At 43.4% G+C, this 22579-nt stretch overlaps 1 protein-coding gene across 1 annotated transcript in view; it reads right to left on the bottom strand.

The window, feature by feature from the left end:
* The window catches only part of pola1 (polymerase (DNA directed), alpha 1), a 44641-nt gene that overhangs the window by 11806 nt on the left and 10256 nt on the right, over positions 1-22579 (bottom strand). The window contains exons 27-34 of the mRNA XM_046877596.1: positions 12736-12768; positions 12563-12655; positions 11910-12115; positions 9799-9931; positions 9543-9674; positions 9292-9466; positions 7281-7462; positions 5424-5555 (exon numbers count right to left, since the gene is read on the bottom strand). Coding sequence (XP_046733552.1) covers positions 5424-5555; positions 7281-7462; positions 9292-9466; positions 9543-9674; positions 9799-9931; positions 11910-12115; positions 12563-12655; positions 12736-12768 — 1086 coding nt within the window. The remainder of the gene's footprint in view (positions 1-5423; positions 5556-7280; positions 7463-9291; positions 9467-9542; positions 9675-9798; positions 9932-11909; positions 12116-12562; positions 12656-12735; positions 12769-22579) is intronic.

Raw genomic sequence — 22579 nt, 5'->3', positions numbered from 1 at the left:
CCCCTATCACAAGCTTAGCGGTGATCATCGTCGACGCAAGGCGCACTTGATTTTCCTGCGCTGTGGGTTCAGGGGCCTGGGACAGGTGCAGGAACCCCCCTGCTGGCCCTTCCTGCCTCTTCCCTATGATTAGAGCAGGGGCCAGGGCTAATGTGGGTAATGCCCTGCTAATGACAGAGCAGCCCCCCCCCTCACCTCCAATAAAGCGTTCACCCTCGCACCTGTCCCGCAGGGCATTAGCACCACCGCCTGCATTACTGCGTCCAGAGAAAAGACGGAGCCGTGACTCAGCGGAGCAGCTGTCGACAAATCAGAGAGGAGGAGGCCGTAAAAGGCCACACGGTACGTCTTATTTGTGCTGCCTGAGATGGAATGAGGGACAAGTCGGGGGTCCAGACATCGACGCTGGGATAATTTTCCTCATCAGTGATGTATTATATATATATATATATATATATATATATATATATATATATATATATATATATATATATATATATATATATATATATATATATATATATGTTCATCTCTATTCACAGACTTCTGGATTGTGAATAGATTTTTTTCTAATTTTCTAGAGCAGCAACTCTGCTTCGAATCACAGCTTTCTATTAATCCACTCTAATACAGTTCTAAAGGAACAGTTTCTTCGCACGAACAGACGTTGTTTTTTTTTGATCGATCAGTTTTCTTTAAGGAAAGGTTTGTTTATTATCTCCTTATTTATGAATGGAGTCCCCAGCGCCAGAGCTTCGCACCTTTAAACGTTAATCGGTGCAGTATAAAGGGAATAAAACACGTCTGGGTCATGCTGAGGGGGTTCTTAACAGATCTCCACAGGTAGGGGGCGGGGCTATCTGCAAAACCAGGTAAAAACTAATTGAATAGTAATAATCACCTTTATAAGGCATTAGGTTTAAATAAAAAGCAGGGATTTTTCACTCAGAGCAACACGGAAAATACATTTTATCATAAGAAGTGATGGAATTTGTATAATTTCTGTATACAGTAATCTGTATAATTTATGGCTCCGTTACTCCGTTACCATAGAAACATTCAGGATAACTTAAACCGGTAAAGGTAATGCACGCCATGTGTTTTTTGAGCGTAAAGAACAAAAATATTACCCATAAAAATCTGATGTCGGTTTGGTAAAAATGTCACAAAGCCTTTTTTTTTTTTTATCATGAATTATAAACATCAATATTCTGCTGATTTCCCCCCCACCCCCTCCCCCCCGCGCTCCCTCCGAGGCATTTTCTAGCGTTTACGTTGAAGTGGAAGCCCAGGCGTAATGCTGTAATGTTAGTGATCAGGTGAAGGTTATTACTCTCAGTCGGATCCTGCAGCCTGCTTGTTATACTCAACATCCAGAGCTAAGATTAGAGATCGATGTTAGCGTTTAGACTCTTTAATCTGCCAGTGACACAAAATGCCAAAAGGTATTTAATCGACTTGCAGTCAAAAATCATTTTTCAACTTTATAAATCGAAACCTAAACACGTTTTCCTGCTTTCGCATGCCGTTTTCTCACATCGAAAGGTCTGAAGGTAAGAAAAGAAAAAAATAATTTATGATGGAAAACCAAACAGTTATTTAGAATATAAATGATAATATAATGTATTTTTGGGACTTTCTCTAAATCATCGTATTAGTAATAACAGGTAGAAACTTTATGAAATGTAACTTTAAAATGGATCAACTTTTTTTTTTTATTTTTTATTTTTTTTTTAGACAGAACAAAATGCACAGCGTGTTAAACAGGTAACTTGTGATCGGTTAAACACGTGTAAACAAAGTACGTGCGAGTTCCAGTTCCATCCCGAGTCGCTAATCGACACTTTTCCTAATGACCTTATTGAGCTCCATGGAGAAGTTTTGCACAAACATGACATCGACGCACTCAAATCACATCATCTGGCACTACTTTATCTCTGGGTGTGATTCGGAGCAGCAGAACTGTAGATGTAGACTCTGCAAACATCAATCATATCTTTAACTTCTCAATGCTGGAGGTGACCACGGTATAAGGTGATAATCCACAGCTATGTGTGAGGACTTGCACCATTATAATGCCGTTCTTCACCATCGTCCTGAAACATCTCACCCAGACCTGGAATATCACTCAGACTGTTATATACACATCATATACTGCATCTTTCAATCCGATCCCGTCTGATGTTGGTATTCTTCACAGCGGATAATAGACACATGAGAAAGCAGCGATGAACGGCGAAAGCTAGATTGTAATTGATCTCATTTCCTGAGCTGTGATTAGTTCTGGAGGGTCTCTTTTCTAAACCTTATCAGCTCCGTATTCAAACCCAAGATGGGTCTTATCTCTCACCTGCACCATCAAACACACCAGCATTGTTCACACCTTCACTACTTTATCAGAATCAACAGTTTGTTTCGATTTTTCAATTAATCTCATCTGCGTGGCCTTTTCTCCCCGGTGGGACGATGTTATTTGGATAATTAGTGTTGGGAGCCGAGAGAAGAAGAGGAGACGGAGGAAAAAAGCCAAGGGAGAGTAATTGAATCCTGACATATGTGAGCTGTTTGGTTTTCATTTTAAAAGAGAGCGACGGCGTTATCACCCCTCTGTTTGCCCTACGGCCTTTTGTGCTCGAGGAGGCCCAGGACTAAACCAACAGAACAGTTCCCATGGGCCAGGAAAAGACAGTCTGAGGTGCATTCCTGCTTTCTACCGATCGTCAAGAAGATCGCGTTTGAGGAACGATACCGCGACTCTGAATTCTGTGGATCTGGATTCGTATCGTCTGGGATTACGGTGACGTGTAAAATAATAAATAAAAACACAAACAATGCGTGCGAAATAACAAAATAGAATTCTCACGACTGCCTGTGGAAAAAAGGGAAAAAAAAAAAATCAAAACAATCCACATCAATATTATGAAGGTGGCAATAAACACAGAAATACACAAATCAAAGAAAGGGTTCACTTTCCAGCTGGAGTCCTTCAGAAACCTGTGTAACCGAGACAGAAAGAAGGGAGAGAGAGAGGAAGGGAGAGGGAGGAAAGGAAAAAAAAAAGGAAGCGAAAAATCAAGGAGCAGCAGAAACGAAAAAAAAAAAAAAAAACATCTAATTGAAACACTAAGCGCTGGCTTGAAGAGAGAGAGGCAGGATAAAGCCTCATAATTGCATAATTATACCAGTCGATACCTGACATAGTGAATACAGCCACTTCTGCAGACGTCAAATGAGTTCCACATAATTTAACCAAACACTGGGCAAAACCTGAGGGCGATGAATCAGCGCAAGGCAGCGGAAAGGAAAAAAAAAAGAAAAAAAAAAAAAAGCCTTTTGCTCGTCTCGGCTCTCCTCCTTCTCCATTACAATCCTAACGCATTTAAGGACAATTTTCTTTCTTTCTCTCTTTCTTTCTTTTATTCTGCGTTTAGAAATTAAGTTAAAATTAACACTGGGAAAATTCAGACAGCGCAAAAAAAAAAAAAAAAAACAACACCCTCACCAACTACATACTCTCTGAATCCACCTGCATATATTACATATATTATATAAACCTGCGATTACGGGCGTCTGAGTGTGAAAGAGCTGCGAGACATCGGGGTTTAGCACGAGGCTTTGTACTTCAGTAATCAACAGATGTACTTACAGGCCGCGGCCTCGGCACCACGGAGCAGCTGAATGGGCAAAAAAAGCGTCCACTTTGTACATCTTCGCCTTAATCAAAGCTTTTCTATTCAGCAATTTGACCTTTTGTTCAAAACAGGATTATCACACACACACACCACCTTTCTTTTTTTTTATTTTATTTATTTTCTTCTCTCTCCCTCGCCAGTTACCAAGGGCGACCCGTGTGACGAACGTAATTGCAATAATTTGTTAAACGCCATGGCAACCCACATTAGAATGGGGAGTAAATACGGGGGGGCTTCTCGTTTCTTCTAAGGAGTCCGGGAAAGAAAAAAAAAGAAGAAGAGAAGTAAGAAGTAGACAGGAGTGCGTATTTGCTTTGTCTCCAAATCACTGCTTCATTGGTAATGGTGGCAGGGGGAAAAAAAGGTGGACGCGGCAGTAATTTCGCCCCCGTGATTAATGCCCCCAGCCGGTGTTGGTATTGGTGTTGCGCACCGAACTCTACAAACACCTCCGACTTCCAATGTGTAACCATGTAAAGCCTGTAGAATCGCCCCACTCCATGACACAGCCCCGGCTTTCTTCGCTCCATCTCAGCGAACAAACAGCTCTATTTGAGCTCTCCCCTCGGCTGAAAGGAATCCTTAATTACACAATATTACCCCTCTTCATTGCTCTCGCGGTGGGAGGAGGGACGCAGGCGTGGGCCCCGGGGCTTACAGGAGATGTTAGCATTCACAGCCAGCAGCTGGTTTACACACCTACTGACAAAGAGGGCCACAGGCGCAAGGCCCCGCTCAGGGAGGTAACTACATTCACACAACTAATTGATTTCTGCATGGCACTGCAGGAGAACGAACCCCCCCGACGCGCCCCCCCTCCCCTCTATCCATTTTTTTTTTTTTAATCATCATACCAGGCTCACTTTCTCATTCTTTCACACTCTTTACCTGCGACTCATCTGAAATCTCGTCCGCGTTTCTGCGAAATCGGATGAAACGGTGACTGATAATCCAACAGTGCGGATCGCAATCAGATACGCGCTTTTATACTGCAGGATAATCAGATTATCACTTTCATGCAGAGTTTTAATTGGATTAATAAGAACGTAATCCTAAGAAACAAACAGAACGAGGAAAAGTGATGCTAGAGACAAAGATGGAGACAATATGGTGTGTATTTACATGGATCAAAGAACTTTTAACCAGAACCAGAGAAAGCTGATGTCTGGGGCGTGAGGTGGAACGAGCAGGTAGCGTAAATCTTTTCAGCAGAGCCGATTCCAGCCTTTTTAGCACCCTAGGTGAGATTCTTATTAACCCCCATATACCCCCCCACCCCACACACACACAAACACACCCACACACACACCATGGCTCCGCCCACCCACCACAAAGCTCCACCCCCACACTACACAATTTATTCGCAACGTTATATAAAAAAAGTTAAACACATTTGATAATCATTAAAAAATGGCCTAATTTCGAGTAGTTAAACGTTTATTGTGTATATTAAACATCTGCAGAAGAAACAGGTGAATAGCTAAAATGAGGACAGGTGTTAGGGGGGCATGGGGTGGCGGGGTGGGCCGTTTCAATGAGCGTCAGAGGCAGCGTTACATCGACATCATAAAATTAAAACATGTTTAAAATGATTTATGATTCAAAACAGACTTTTTCAAGCGGAAAAATAAAATGTTTTACTTTTAGACTTTTTAAAAGACTTTTTAGGACCCTGTGGAAACCCTGCATCACTTAAGTGAAAAAAAACACGATTTCACGTTACAGACTCACGCTGCAGTATTTGCGGACGTGTCTCCGGATGTCCAGGAGCAGCTTGTTGCTGATTTGAACGGTGTGATGTAGTGGGCTCGCATTACAGGGGACGTGACAGCAACGCAGCAGACCTGGTTCCATGACATTCCCCTGAAAAACACACACACACACACACACACACACACACACACACACACACACACACACACACACACACACACACACATACACATTTCAGCATTCGGCAGAAAACCGTATCCAAAGCACCTTTGATTAATCACGTTTCTTTGCAGTTGAGGGTTCAAGGCTTTGCTTAAAGGCCTGACAGTGTCAACTTGGTGGTGCTGGGATTTGAACTCACGACCTTCCCCGATCAGAAGTCTGACCTGTTCTGACCTCATATAGACCTGCTATTTAATTTTTAAAAGACTTCACTGAAAAAATGTGTGGAAAAACCAAATAATTTAATACTTTTTCCCCCCAGTGTTATAAAGAATGGGGAAAAAAAAGAAGAATGGAAAGCCTTTGCATGGCACTCGTCTGATTCGGGGCTTTTAGCAGCCCTGTCAAGAGTAGTGAGGATTAAACAGTGGGTGGAAAACACAGCACCCCTTCATCCTGTCCCCTTCCCGAGCTTGTCCTCCACAGCCATCACATCTCCAACAGGCCCCAACACACCGAGTGTTAATGCCTTCAACACTCACATACTACACACTACCCAAAAAAAAAAAAAAAAAAAAAAAAAACTTGACCAGCGCTTTGGTTTATGACGGGAGGAAAGCGTTCAGCCGCATGTCGGATCGGACCACCGGTAGTCTCCGTCAGCCATTAGAGCGCTTTATGATGTTTACTCCCATCATTGGATAGCACTTTTAGAGGAACAGTGCTTCTATGCAAATACTCTTTCGCCTCTCTGGGACCAGCTGTGGCCGAGAGAGTGTGTTTGCATTCCTGCTCTCCTCCCTCGCTTCTGATAAGAAAGAAAGAAAAAGCTTCTCTCCGGACCGCTCGGATCAGAGTCAAGGCTTTTCCTCCTGCACTCACTCACTCTTTTTTTTTCCTTTTACACAGATGCTCTGAAATACCGCTCACTTAATTATTACACGAGCTTATCGGTGAGCCAAGAACAGCCGTGTGTGTGTGTGTGTGTGTGTGTGTGTGTGTGTGTGTGGGAGGGTAAATCAAAGTGAGGACGTTCTAAGCAAACTATGCGTCCACACTTCTCTCCGTGCCTGTGCAACATCCTGGCGAAAGCGTGCGAGATCTCCGGCGCTACAGGAGGACGCGGATTCACGAGGGAGGGCATGTCACGTTTTACGAGTTACAGAAAGACGAAAGAAATCTGTGCGCCGCCGTGCCGGTTTAACTCTTAATTAGACCGAGATTAGACGCCGCACTCCCTTTAACAGAATAAAACAGCCTTCACGCAGATATGAACAGGAAAAAAAATAACATTCACTCCACCACTCCAGAGCTAAAAATAAAGGGAGCAGATGTTCTAAAGACCATCCGATTTAGAATCTAGAACCGCGGTTCTCATAAAGTGTGTGTGTGTGTGTGTGTGTGTGTGTCGCTGATCCAATGAAAACCAAAGCCATCACTTGACCCGTAACAGCTTTTCATTTACAAAAGAATTATAATATACTGTGACGTCACGGAGTAACGATCAATACGCCGCACTCGAGCTTCAAGAGCGGAAGAACCATTACACGAGCTCCACCCTAAAAATGTCGGAACCGTTCAGCAACTTGTTCATAATGATCGCCGGAGAACAGCGATTTCACTTCCGCACACATCATCATCATCATCATCATCATCATCAGATTATCATCGTAAATCCTTTTTAGTGATTTTCTCCTGTTGCGCAAGACTCACCGTCCCCTCGAACACGCTGTCATAGATGTTTTCCGTTCCACACTCGGGGCAGGTGAAGGAGAACCTCTCACAGTCCCGGTAACGTTCTTCATCTGTCAGCTGAGCCGGGACTCCAAGGAACCCGTCTGACTCCTCCTCACGTTGCTGCCTCTGCTGAGCCCTGAACTGCCCAGGGTCCAACCCTGAGGGACACACAGGTGTGAGTTAAAGCCTGACACACCCACACACACACAACCTGAGCTATTTATATAATCACGTTTGGAATTATATAAATATATTTAGTAATTGATTGGTTTTAATATGTATATGAAAGCGTTTGTTATAATACATCGACAGACTGATGGAAGGAGTCTCCAGTACCAAATGTTACATAACGTTTATAGTCGTCATTTGTAAAGCCAAAAGTATTGGCACACCCTTTTTCCAGCCATATGTGCTTCGTCTCCAAACTGTTACCAAAAACTCGTAGACACAGTTGCACGTCTTTGGATGCGGTACCATGAAATGTTCCCGTCTTCAATTTGGAGACCCAAACAACTTCCAGCAGGACATTTGTGCACATCCAGCTCTATGAAGATCTGCTTTCCATGGGTTGGAGAAAAAGATCTCCTGCTATAGCGCTCTAAACACCCTTGAGATGAATAAATGCTGACTGCACCCCAGGCCTCATCATCCTTTCACTCTTGAGTCTGGATGAATTCCACAAATCCCCACAAAATCTAGAGGGGACATCTTCCCAGAAGATTGGCGCTTCTAATAAGAGCAAATCAGGATGCGCAAAATGCAAATACTCATCTTAAGGTCAGGTGTCCATAATTATTTTTTTTAAACACAGTGCAGGAAGAGAGAGGAATGATAAAAAATAAATAGTGGCAACATGATGCTAAAAAAGGGTGGAAATAAAAAAATAAATAATAAATTATTAAATAAACGTCTCAGATAAGCAGCTGAGGATGATCAAATCATTAAGAGACGGCAGCTGAAGATCCATTTCATCGTCCCAGGTGACACGAACGCCGTTAGAGCGGCGGGAAAAACACAGCCGACGTCCCCCTGAGTAATTTAGCTAAGTGAATAAGTGAGTAAATAAATAAAGTGCTGACTGGAAGGCTACGGGGATTAAAGCCGCGGCGACGACGGAGGAGAATATGGAGGCGACTCGGGAGCTGCTGCCATCTGCAGGCAGACATCCACAGTTAAGAACCTCACACACACACACACACACACACACACACACACACACACACACACACACACACACACACTATCCTATTTATCTGTGTGTCTCTCTTCACTGACCAGCATAATAACGAACTTCTGTTTATCCACCTGGATACGAGAGGGTATACAGTGTCCTCCATTAATATTGGCACCCTTATTAAATGTGATTGGAAGCAAAAACCTGTTATATTAATGCAAACAGAGACATCATGTCCCCATAGTGAGACAAACACCAGTACAGACACACAAATCTTAATGAAGCAGGCTGGATTAAAGGGAAAATGTCATGAGGATTAAAGCACAAGTCCAGCAGCCTAAACTTACAACTACTTGACATTTTAGCGACCTGTAAGACCGAAGACCTTTAGACAGAACGATTCTTTAGTTCTATATTTGTTACTAATATTAAATAAACAACGTCACGTGTCTGTGTGTGTGTGTGTGTGTGTGTGTCAGTAATTTGCTTTAAAACAGCTCAGACATAAAAACACCATCATACTGAACATTACTGTGTTTTTTTTTTTTTAATACCATCCTAAAAATTCCAGACTTTTCCAGACTCTAATATGCAAAATTCCAGGAAGATTTTTAAAACCATATTTAACATCCGAAATACTTTAATTTTAACAATAACATACATTACGTCACTAAACTCTGATGCATGTCAAAGTCAGAATCTCTGATGTTTGATATTTTACCAAATAATTGGTGGAAGTTTGAAGCTACTGTAAACCCTCAATCGCAAAACACAGGTTATACGAGGTGGGAAATACGCTAGAGGAATCCTCACCCAGCCATGAGGCGATCAGGACGGCGTCGATCCCCTCGATGGGCTCACAGATGCGTCCCACCACGGGGTGGACCTGCTGCGAGAGGTAGTACTGCGTGTCCAGGTTCAGACCCGGCTGCTTCTGGAGCTGCTCTGGAGCGTACGCCCTCTGGCTGGCTGCCAGGTTTGAACCATCCTGGAAATAAACAAAATACATTTATAAAAAAAGGAACTTTGGGTTTGGTCTCGTTCAGAGAAAGTCGAATGTCTACCTGGCAGATGATGTAGGACACGGTGTCTCCGGCTTTGACCTTGCGTCCTCCTTGAGAGTTGATCCACAGAGCCACATGAACATGAGGGAGACTCTTCTTATCAGGGTAGTCCTGAGGGTCCTTCGTCAGGGCCTACACACACACACACACACACACACACACACACACACACACACACACACACACGGATATCAAACACCTGTAATACCTTTTTAGAAACCATGCTCCTATAAGCTCGGGACTGAACGCAGGTCACCTTGTGGATCTCGAACATGGTGAGAGGGACGCTGCCTTGGGCCACCTTTTCACCAACCTCCATCAGATGCTGCTGGATGTTCTCCAGAATGGTGTCCCGGTTCTGGTCAGACAAAATCTGTCCAATCACGTAGCTGAAAAGGAAAAGTGTGAGAGCTGAGCAATTTAAGGATTAAAACTGAACAACTTCTAACGGAGTCTCACAGAAAGAGAAAATAATCAATATTATCATTATTACAAGCACAGAACCCTGGGAAACCCCTGGGAAACTCCCCCTAGGAGACCGCTTGAGGTCATTTTGAGAGCTACAGGCTTGTATGACATTAGTGCATTTAACTAGCCATGCTAACAAGCAACTGCGACTCTGATCATCTAGTCAGGACGATTACATTCACACCAGCTGATGTACAGTTTAATGGGAACGTTGGAACGTTGAAGCCTGGTGCTGCTACACGGAGTTCGCCTGCATGTGACTGTGGGAGAAGCTGCTCGGCTTTAACAGCTCTTTTACAAATTGGCGTCTTCATTTCAGCAGCTTGTGTGGGCAGTTAATTAAACACTGGCGCAGTGTTGAGCAGAATGAAGCAGAACACATTACACCGTATGGTTATTTTAGCAGCTGGACTGGTGCACAGAGTAAAAAGGAAAATAAAATACAGTCGAATACGAATCAGTTCATCGGTTAGTGGAACAAAGATGACGACAGCGAGGTACAGCGAGGGATGAGAAGACACCTGAAGCACACTGACATTCATTGGAAGGAATTTCGAATTGCTAGAAAACTAATTTTTTACTTGTTTATATTTTATGCCTTACTTCCAGGCGGTTCATTTCTCCAAACTTTCAGCCTTAAATCCTTCTGGTTCATCATGTAAGGCTCGATGTTGTTGAGATCAGGACTCTGTGGAGGCCAAAATTATTACTTTCAGGACTCCTTGTTCTTCTCTATGATGAAGATAGTTCTTAATGACATGGACTTTGTGTTTGGGGTCAATGTCCTGCTGCAGAATAAATCCGGGGGCCAATCAGATGCCTTGATGATGGTAGTGCACTATGGAGAAGGATCTGTAATCTCCATTTCGAAGCATTGAGGACACCATTAATCCTGATCAAAATTTCCAACTCCGTTTGCAGAAATGCAGCTCCAAAATGGCAGGAAACCCCCACCACCATGCTTCACTGTTGCCTGCGGACACTCTTTATTGTAACGCTGTCCAAACCTTCAGCAAACATCTTGCCTCCTGCCTCTACAGCCAAATATTTCATTTTCAATTTTGACGCATCGGTTCATAGCACCTGTTGCCAGTTCCTCTGTTTTAGTGCAGAGTTGAGACACTACACCTTGTTTCCATGTCTGAGATTTGGCTTTTTAACTAAAATTTTTCCATAAAAAATTCTGGTCAGAATTCTCCAGACAATAAATTGGTATATCTGGGTCCTACTGGTTTCCCCCAGTTCTTTGCTGACTGCACTGCAGGAGATCTTCTGATGTAGATCTTCCAACATTTCATGGCCGAGCACTGCGTCTACGCTCCACAACATCGCCATTTTCTTGTTTGCTTTTACAAAACAGCACATCTGGAAACCTCAGTCTGCATCGAGATCTTTGCCTGGGAGAGACCTTGCTGATGCAGTAGAACTACCTTATGTCTTGTTGCTGTGCTCAGTCTTGCCATGGTGTAGGACCTGGGACATGAAACTGTCCTCCACACCCTCACCTAAGTATTAGAAATTGGCTGTTCGTCACCCAGTTTGAAGCCGTTTCCGTTTCGCTTAATGACTGAGTTTCAACCTACATATGAAATTAATGATCATCAGAACCTGCTTGGGAGAACTGGTTAATCATAGACCTGACTCTGATCCTACAAAATCTTTTCTAGTGTTTACAACATGACTGAAAGCTGAACCGTTTCTCGAGCGCGTTCTCTCGGCACTGCTGCTGCTACGTGAATACCAATAGTTTAATAGTAACAGATTAACATGGCAGAGGTAGAGCTGCATCTTCCTGCACACAGAACAGGAAAAGTTCAGTTTTATTTTGCACTATAAAGGTGTGTGTGTGTGTGTGTGTTTGAGAAAGAGGTTGTGTGTTAGAAGTCAGTGGCCACTGACTTGCCGCACTCCTTGGCGAGGTCGCACCAGTCCCTACGCACGATGTCCAGGCCTTTCAGCTCCTGCTTGGTGGTATATCGACCTTCTCCCTGTGGCTCCACCATCAGAGCAGCGTATTTCTTCTTCTTCAGCAGCAGCAGGGACTTAAACACACCGTCAATATCGAGCTCCAGCAGACGGTACAGTTTATTCACTTCGTTCTTCACCTAACACACACACACACACACACACACTCTAATCTATAAGTAGCTCCATATCAGGTTGTCAAATCTTTAAAGAAAATGATGCAGACTTAATATATATGCTCACTACAAACAGGAAATGCCATCACGAGTTTCCAATCAGCTTCAGAACAGAAAGCGTTTCTCTGTTTTAATAAAATGCTGCAGTATAACAGGAATAAAACACGCCAAGATAATTTAGCTGGATGGACTTTGGGTTTTGTATCAGGATTCATCAAACCTGACTTTGTTCTCATTCATTTTTTGCTGAAATGTTATCTACGTTAGGGGGCGGAGCCAAATAATTTTAGGGGGAACTCTGGAAATAATCCAGGAAGATACAATGTGATCAAAATGTCAGTCCATCACAGGACAACTTCTCTTCACACGATAAAGCAATACGTCACCATGATAAACATGTTCTCCAGCTACCTTGTTGCCCAGTTTGAAGACCTCGTCCAGGTTGGAGCTGTTGGTGTTGATCATGATGGAGTCGGTGTCTCCATAAATCACATCTAAGTTCATCTGCGCAAAAAAACGGTCAATAGGTTTTTGAACTCTGAGCCGAGAGAGCAAACGATGCACAAATGATCTTCTCAACTCACCTTCTGAACCATGTCTTTGGTGTGCATCAGGATCTGAAAAGGAACGATAAATATATCAGATATACTATTTATACATCAGATACACTACTTTATACATCAGATATACTACTTACACACACACACACACACACACACACACACAATATATATAAAAAACGACTAAAGAAACGAGTGTTAAACAGACAATACAGGGAAACCGGCGTACATTACAGACACTTTGCTCGACAGCAGGCATAGTGACACGCCAAACACACAAAGAATTTAATTAGCAAATCTATTCAGTAATTCAACACTTAGCAATAGGGAAAAGAAAAAGCCTCGGTGATTTGCTTTTAAATGGAGGATAATTGGCTAAGAGGGCTATTAGCTGCACTGAAATGGGGCTCCAAACCCACACACCAGCCGAGTCATAATAACGCCTAATGGCCTTAATCACCGGTGGCCTGCATAACGGAGAGACTGAGCACGCCGCAGAGAGAGAGGAAAAAGAGAGAGAGAGAGAGAGAGAGAGACAGAAAGGGAAAAGAAAAAAAAAAATAGTAGGAGGGGGTGTCCAGCTGTAGATTGGGCCCTACGTCAGCTGCAGCTGTCATGGAACAAAAAAAAGAAGAAAAAAAAAAAAAAAGACCTAAGTGAGAAGAAAGAAAGAACAGAAAAAAAAGTGCTAGAGTGAGAAAGACAGAAAAATATATTTCGAGTTTGGTTTAGATGAACTACACTTAAAACTCATGCATGGATGTTCTTTAGCTGCGTACAGGCCTGGAAAGCACTTTCCTTTCATACGGGAATCTTTCTGTATGGTGAAGACGGCAGGGTGCCAATACTTTTTCCTCCAATACTGCTTTATTACTTTTACACTGAAGCAATCTTTTAAGGACATTTATACACACTCACACGTACATATACATTAGGGCTGTCGAAATAAACGTGTTAATAACGTGTAAATGCTTATTCTTTTTAACAGCACTCGTCTTTATCAACGCGCGATATGTTTGAGCAATTTTGATTCAAAATATAAATATAAAAGAGGCGAAATTTAAACCTTCGACGCAACACACACTTATTCACGACGTCCTTTCTTTACTCAGACATAAAAAATTAATAAACTTCACCGAAAAATCATTTGTTTTTCTAATGCGCCAATTCTGAAATCAGCACTAAAATCCGCCATAATACGCAAATCCGGCAATTAAAACCGTCCGTGTGGAAACGTAGCCAAATTTCCGTTTAGTGTCCTGATGATTTACCTAATTTGAAAAACACTTGTGATTTATCACGATTTAATATTTTAATCATTGACAGCCATGTTATATCGTTCCCTGAGATATAATGAGTCTTTACTGACAGGCGAATAAATTAAAATGCACGTGTCAGAGCAAACGTTTTATTCGCTGTTGGAGTGTGTAATAATGAAACGACTCCAGACGCCGTCACTATTTAAGGAGCCATAGATCTGAGTGTGTAATACACACACACACACACACACACACACACACACGAGGTGTGAGGGGTGACCTCTACATGAGAGGGACTCCGACAGGTGGAGACGGGGGCAATAATCTAAAGCAGGACAGAGCAAAACGAGGGGGGGGTCATTTTGCAGCCTGTCAACAGCAATTGAACAAGCCGCCGCCAGACATGCTTAACACACACACACACACACACACACACACACACACACACACACACACACACACACACACACCGCATCTGCATCCCCATCATGGACAAGGACGGTGCTATTTCAGAGCGTATGGGCTCCACTCCTTGAAACTGGAGCGGCCTTAAGGGCGCTTTATGAGGTGCCAAATGCCTCACGGGGGAAGCAAGGGGTCAAATTTGAGTAATTACAGAACAGCCCTGCGCATTAGCAAATACAGCCAAGGTCACCCGTGAAACACACACAGAGAAAGAGCAAGAGAAACAGAGAGATACTCGTTCGTTGGCAGCAGATCCGAGCTCTGTTTTTTTCCCCCCTTATAAAGACGGAACCCTCCTTGTTATGCCATCGGAAGAACTTCCGCGTCCACCCCGAGGGTCTCGTTTCCCACAGAAACGCACACAAACGCCCCCCTCGAGCTCATCCATCAGAAGCCGCTTTCCAGAAGGCGTTCAGTGAGCATGTGAGGGTGAGTCGGGGTGATGAGTTCGGGAATGTGCAGCAGGTTTTCCATAACGCCGTCCACGTCGCTGTGTTATGACAGCAGGGACAGCCTGAGACGCGGGAGGACAACGCCGGTGAAAGACAAGTCGTTTGACCATGGCTCAGGAATGATAAAGGGGCGGGGTGGGAGCTCATCTTTAAACACATACCGCTCCAAAAACATCCAAGTCTAACTAAACACCGCACGGCTGGGGGTGAAACTCCTCGGAGCTTCGGAAAGACCGGCGGCGACTTTACACCCGACACTGAACAACAGAGAGATGGGGTTTTTTCAGGACTGTGAAACGAAATGTTATGTTTCTGTTTAGAAAAACAACTAGATATTTTAGCGTAGGTTAGAAACGTTGTGCTCGTTCGGCTCTTTAAAAGGGGAAAGAGGAAACGTTCCGAATCCTCCGCACTGCCAGACAACTATCCCTTTAAGACGGAGTGGAGGATCGTGTTCGGCTCGCAGAGCCGCTCTCTTCTGCGTGCAGTGTGTAATTAAACAGGTCGGTGAATCAGAGGCTGTAATATGCAGCAGGCTGGGAGGATCATCATCGGCTCACAGTCGTTCTTGGCTGACTGACCGATAACCACATACCCAGGTTTAAAGTCAATCAAACAAACCAACGCTACCAACCTTTCACTGTTAAAGCCACGCTGATCATTTCCCGTTTTATTCCTCTAAAACCCACACAGCAATTACAATTACAACAATTCCCAATCTATCACACAAAACCAATCATAATGAACACTGGCGTTTCCGGCAAAAGAATTTCCTTCGTGTTTCAAGTTCGTTTTATTTGATAAAACATCGTAGAACATCCACAAAGTTAGCTCCTGCTCCCGTTAACGTCATAGCAGCGATAAACGCTCGTTCCATCGACCCGAGCCTCTCCATTTTTCACTCTTTCGAAGTTAATAAGACGAGAAATAAAATAAATAAATAAAAAAGTTCAGGGGGGGGGTCGAGAAACTTGGAATAAGCATCAGCTCTTTGAAAAGTTCTTCCCTGGACTGGATCAAAGCCCCGACACTGGAGACTCCTTCCATAAATAACCAGTTAACAAGCGAACATCGTCCTCCAGACATCTTTACTGTATCGTATCCTGATTACACGTCCATGAGCTATAGCTGTTGCTATGGAAATGAGAACATATTCGGATCATTACACAGACACCTTCATCCAGAGTGACTTACATTTATCTCATTTATACAACTGAGCAGCTAGGAGGTTTAAGGGCCTCACTCTGGGGCCCAGGAGTGGCAGCTTGGTATGGGTGAGATTTTAACTTACAACCTTCGGATCCAAAGTCGAGTTCGGACCCTAACAGTGTATCGTTACATAATTTATCACGATATAAATATCACATCACATCTCTACCGGATATCAGGTTATTTGATGTTACTGGCTTTAAAACGTCTGAATCCCAGAGCTCGGGGTTTGATGGACAACAACCTAAACCATGACGGGCCCGTAACCTGTGCGTGTGGGTGTGTGTGTGTGTGTGTTTTTTAGGAGCCCCGCAGGTCCCCGCCACACACTGCACTCCGCAGCGGGTATTTTAATCCCCAGTGGACCATGAAGAACCTTGTAAAAGAAGGTATCGTGACAATTGTTTTGAAAAGCAGGCTGCTGAAAAGCATTTTGAGGATGACAGTCACTCGCTTGAAATAGCCAGAGACACGCTGAACTGTCATGGTGATCTATAGCTGCTGCTGCTACTGTCATCTCTCTATCCTACACACACACACACACACACACACACACACACACACACACACACACACACGGAAGTTAACCAGGAGATGTTTAATACATACACAACACACAAACACGAATGGTTTTGGTTACATATCTTCAGCCCGCGCGCACACACACACACACACACACACACACACACACACCCGAGTTAAAGTTATACGAGCCAGATTCCAGAGTACTGCCCTCATGGAACCCGAGGTGTCAAATATCCACACTAATCCCTTCTCTGATTTAATACAACCGCCTGAATCCACAAGCTGGCACCGCAGAGCCGAAGGTTACGGAGAACCGGAGAACCGAAGCCTGCGTATAAAAATATCACACAAAAGAGCGCCGCATTCCCTCGACGCAGAACCGCTTGGACCCAACACAAACATATTAATCAAATCCTGATCCAGCACCTGAGGGACGAAAAAAAATAGCTGAAATAAGACACTTTAGGACCTGCACATTGAGAAGAGGAACGATGATAAGTGCTTCTCATGGAGTTCTTCATAAGCTGAGGTGTTTCACTGTAGATCTTAAGCATGAGACAGAATGTGTGTGAAAATAGACGTTTCGTAAACCATCTGCAAAACAGCAGCATCAACCAAGTTAAAGCAGTTGTTCCATAAACCAGCATGGAATAAAGGTGTGACAATAAAGGTGTGGCTTTTATAATAAAACTTCACTCTTCTGGGAAGATGTTCCTCAAGATTTTGTGGAGATTCATTCAGCTACAAGTGTGTTAGTAAAGTCAGGTGGTGATGTAGGTGAGGAGGTTCCTGGGGTGCAGTCAGTGCTCACATTCATTCATTAGTGTTGGAGCTCTAAAGCAGGAGATCTTTCACTTCAACCCATGGAAAGCAGATCTTCATAAAGCTGAATATTAAAACACGGAGGTTCTGATGCGGCATGGTTTCTATAGTAACAGCTCGTACACGGGGTACACGTACTGCGGACTCGCCAACTAAACGAGTCACAATTGAATTATTTCACGTTTGTGGAAGGAGTCTCCAGTGTCGGCCGCGTGTAAAACTCTTCCTCGCATGGAGTAATCCAAAAGTTCAACACGTCTTCGAACTCCTAGAAAAAGAATCTCCTCCTTCTAAAGCCTTGCTGGTTATTAGTGTGTTCCCTGAAGCAGAACACCACACCCTCACCTGGATCTGCTCCTGTGTATTATCCCCGCTTTCAACTCCAATAAAGCCTTTTCTCAGGACAAAAAAAGGAAGCCCCGCCCCAGCGCATGCAGGGTGAGGAGATACCTGGCACCTTTTATAGTCAGGTGTATCAGTATCAGAGAAAAACCCCAGCTCGCTCTTGAGGAAATTAAGCCGCCGTTCGAGACAATTCAACCGATTTCAACCAGTTTGACGGAGATCCTGTTGCTTCCTCGCGTCACCCCGGTGACAAGGCCATTGTGTTCCGGACGGACGCCGTGATTCAAGACACGGGACACTTTTATGACGAGCGTCAAACTCGCTGGAGGTGAGAACGAGAGACGGAGAGATCCGGATGGGCTTTTTGCTAAACTTTTTTTCCAGTTCAAGCCTCAATACAGTACAAATAAAAATCTAGACGCACACACGTGAACAGACACGGAGCCTCAGAAGCTAATTTCAAGATTTTTTTTGGCAAAAATCCGGTCTTAGGGGCAAGAAGTGGCTGCTGAAATTGGAAAAATATTAGGGGTGGGGTTGGATTTTTCACTGTATCTAAGAAAAATACCTAAAACAGTCCTACACAGAAATAAATACTTATTAAGAATACTTTTAGCAAGCAGCAGGAAAGCCGTAACACTGACTTACATTTAGTGTTCAACTTAAAAATGCATTTGCTATGGAATAAATGGAATGTACACACACACACACACACACACACACACACACACACACACACACACACACACACACACACACACACACACACACACACACACACACACACACACACACACACACACAGCATTGAGGGCAAGTGTGATGATGTATTTGGAAATAGTTTTGTCTTTTCACGTTTCAGTGGGGATGTGCAACTTTTGGGAAACGACTGAAAATTAAATTGACGAAAATAACGCCGTTTTCAAATGTATCCAGATTAGTGCCTTTGTTTCCTAAAACACATTTTTACAAATTCATCATTTCCTATTTCAGACGCCGCGTGCAAAAGTGCTGCGGGTTTTTAATCAAAGAATAAATCAACACTGGTTCGCTTGATTACAAACTGAAGATACCATCAGCCTAAAACTCTGTTGAGAGGAACAGCACACTATTATTTTCTGCAATTTCCGGGCTATAAAGCACACCCATATATAAGCCGCACCCACTGAATTGTCTACACTGAAACTAATGAACTTTACAAAGGGTTTAATGAAAGACAATGTCTGTTACACGGTGTAACGGGTCAAATATGTTGTGGCTCCTTTAAGAGCAGAGCGGCACTTTTCCACGATTACTGCATGTGTGCAAGACTGAGGAATATGTCCTTATTTTTTTCTGATGCTCATTTCTAAATTTCTTTGACTAACCCGTAATGCTGTTGCCAAGAAAAATAAAAAAGCATGAGTTTTGGAAACCTGTCTGTGCTTATATGATTTCTGTTGCAACTGGAGTTAGCGAGCTCTCCCTTCACCCAGACTCAACGCGTTACAACGGCTTGTATCTAAACAGTAGCCGACCAAGAAAGTCATTGTTCATTGACTTCCTCCTTCCGTGGAAGTTTTTTCTCCCGATGCCGTGCAGCTCAGAACACGGGTGAAGTGCGTTTTTTCGTTTCCTTTCGGAAATTTCATTGGTCTAAACCCAGGAAAAATCCATAAATTAGCCGCTTCGTTGTTTAAGCCGCGGGGTTCAAAACGTGGGGAAAAAGTAGCGGCTTATAGTCCGTATTTATATAGGTAAATAAATAAATAAATAAATAAATAAATAAATAAATAAATAAATAGGTATTTATTTTTTTAATTATTATAAATATAAAACACAGACTAAACTAACTGGGAAAAGTGCTTGTTTAAGTGTTTCTACTTAGAAAGTTGACAAAAGGACAATAGTAAAAACTCAAATTCAATCAGATTACACACTTTTTTCCAGAACACGCAGGAACCCTGACATTGTAAAAAGCACATTAGTATTAAAGGAATGAGACGGCCCCTAACAGTCTGTAGAGATGATGTTCATTCAACAGGCTCATCATGCCGGACTAAATAAAGCTCAATGGCCTGACTGTCATCATCAAATCCAAAAATGTCCCCGGGCCCCGTGACTATTTGTTAAGACCAGTAATATCAGGAGAAAATCCTCCACTAAAGACAGAGGTAATAAACCCCTGAGAGGTGGGGGGTCACCGCTTATGTTTTATTCCTGGAAAGGTTAAAAATGACCTTTGTGGTTCTGAGTATAGGATCAGAGAAGCAGTGAATACTTAGACCACATCTCCTGTATCAGCTGAACTCGGGTCAGACGAGCCTGGTCTGTTTTTACAGTGCGGGATACCGAGGATTAGTTTTTCCCCCCTTCTTTAACTCCTCCAAACTGGAGACTAAGAGAAGATGAGCGGCAGGTCGGAGGTCACGCTCACTATCGCTCCACGACCGTCAGCAAGCCCCGTGACTACTTCACTCGAGTACCCCTTCACGCCCCATTTTTCTCCCTCCGCCCGCTCAGCTGTAGCCCCGTACTCCACTCGGTGCCTCAGCACAAAGGTACCGAAATAAAACAGACGCCCATCAATCACAACACGGCCTTCCACATGTAACACTACGCCGTGTTCCGCGCCGTGCTCGGCATGCCAGGCCAGCACAGGGTTTACCACAGAACAAATGTTTCTCCAGAAAGGTCAGAGTGCTCACAGTCAGTCCTCGCTTCCGTTAGTTAAAACGCCAAACCCCCGTAGGAGCTCCGGCTAAACGGCTAGACGAGGGACTTCCCAACGTCTCCGTAATCCGGGGGGTAAAATTCACTCGTGGTCTCCACTCGGCGACAGGGTCTGGTAGTGCTCGAAGAAGAAACCCTCCTTGCTCAGGTGAAAAGGAAAATGCGGACAATACATTCGGCATTAAAAATGGGAAAATCGCACGATTCCCGACGAAAAAGGCAACAAGACAAGACAAGGGGTGCCATTATTTATGCATAACGATTCACAGAGACTCTTAAGCCTTAACCGCTTCGGCATCGTAACAACGAGCGTCTGGTTGCCATGTATACCACATTCCATTTCCGAAATCTGATCGGATAAATTTTCTATACCAGGAGAACCTCTGCATTCTGGAATACATTCTCGTTTCTATGGTAACGAAAATCAATGCGATGAGTTTTTCAGTATGTAGATGTCAATCTTAATACTCAAGGAAGGAGTCTCCAGTTTCAGAGAAAAAACTCAATCTGTTAAATTCATCGATGAGCAAAAAATAAATAAATTAATTATAGAATAAAGAGTAGTACAAGAAGTCAAATGTCTTTCCCCCACAATGCACCTGCTAGAACACAATAAAATGCATTTTTTGCTCCCTATGTAAAAGCGTTCTTGCCTTTAGCTAAAGTACAGCCTCATTATAATCACCTCGCACTTCCTCGTATGCACCAATTTAACACTTAGACGCTAATTTTAGCTCCGCCTCCCGACAGCTTGATAGACGGCTGATTAAGTGACGTGAAACACACAAGCTATTAGCAGCTGTCGCTCGAAGTTATATAACGTCCAACTATTAATCAGAGCAGAAAACTGATCAGTTTGTTTTTTACTTTACACATACACTATACAGCCAAAAGTTTGTGGAAGCCCGAGCTGAAGAATGGTAAACATCTCCATTCACCGGTATAATCAGCTCCAGGCGTTGTGCACGAGTGTCCTGAAGTAACAGATTCGGTGTCTTCAAGGTCAAGTGAAGGGGAAAGTAAAAGTCCATGTTACCGTATTTCTTTATTCGTTTAGACCCAACATCCCAAAAAAACAAGCGAACACGCTTTTCTTTAACGTTCCACTTCAACACAGTACACCGTGTATATAAATAAATAATTTAATAAATCACACGGTTCTTCACGCTCTCGAAGAAGATGTCCAAACCACGTCGATAAATCTTCACACGAGCGCATACGTTACGATTCGAATCACGTCATGTGGTGAACGCAGGGGTGCGCCAGGATGCCAAATCACTTACCACCATCATTCTCATTCATTTCAGATGAATACAGTTTAGTTGGCAGTCCAAAAAAAAAAAAAAAAAGAAAGAGGAAAAAAACTGGCACTACAGCAGCTGACAGCAGTAAGCGCATATCATAATGGGAGTAATTAGAGTAATTTGTGCCATAGAGCCAGACCGAGAGCTGTGTATTAGCATGAACAAAGTGGCTCAACACCAGCCGTCTTTATCTCACGCCGAGCACGGCCACTATTCACGACGCTCACGAGTACAGCGCCTGCAAAATGACTATAGTGAGTGTGTAAGAGTGTGTGTTCAGAAGCCTGCACACACCAGGAACATGGACGCAGAGCTGTTATGGCCCTATAGAGAAATAATCTCTCTGGTTCCTGAACGCGAGCGCGTACGCAGCGTTCGCCGCTCGGGCCCATGAACACACGAGCTGATGAAAGGACGAAAGTATAAAAAGCACAAGAGGGCGTCAAACAGTTTGTTAACGCTTAATACACAAGAGAAGGCAGGCAGGGATGGAGGGAGAGTTCGCAAAGCGTGAAACAGGTGAACGTGGTGAAAATCTGGGTTTGCGCTGCCCCCTGGTGGCTCAGTGGGGAAAATGGAAATAAAATTCCTCTACTTAATAAACAAAAAGAAAAAGGTCTATTTAAGAGCGAGTGTTTCGCATCGATGCATCGGCACACAAGTTAACGATGTGAAAAAGTGCATGCTGGGATTTGTATCACGATGCATCTTATCTTACCTTGAACATATTTGCACAAAATGTATATATAATTAGTAGTAGATGCACTTTACTTTG

Source organism: Silurus meridionalis, chromosome 21 (genome assembly GCF_014805685.1).
Source record: "Silurus meridionalis isolate SWU-2019-XX chromosome 21, ASM1480568v1, whole genome shotgun sequence".
Lineage (NCBI taxonomy): Eukaryota > Metazoa > Chordata > Actinopteri > Siluriformes > Siluridae > Silurus > Silurus meridionalis.
This window is presented reverse-complemented; position numbering and strand designations above follow the sequence as displayed.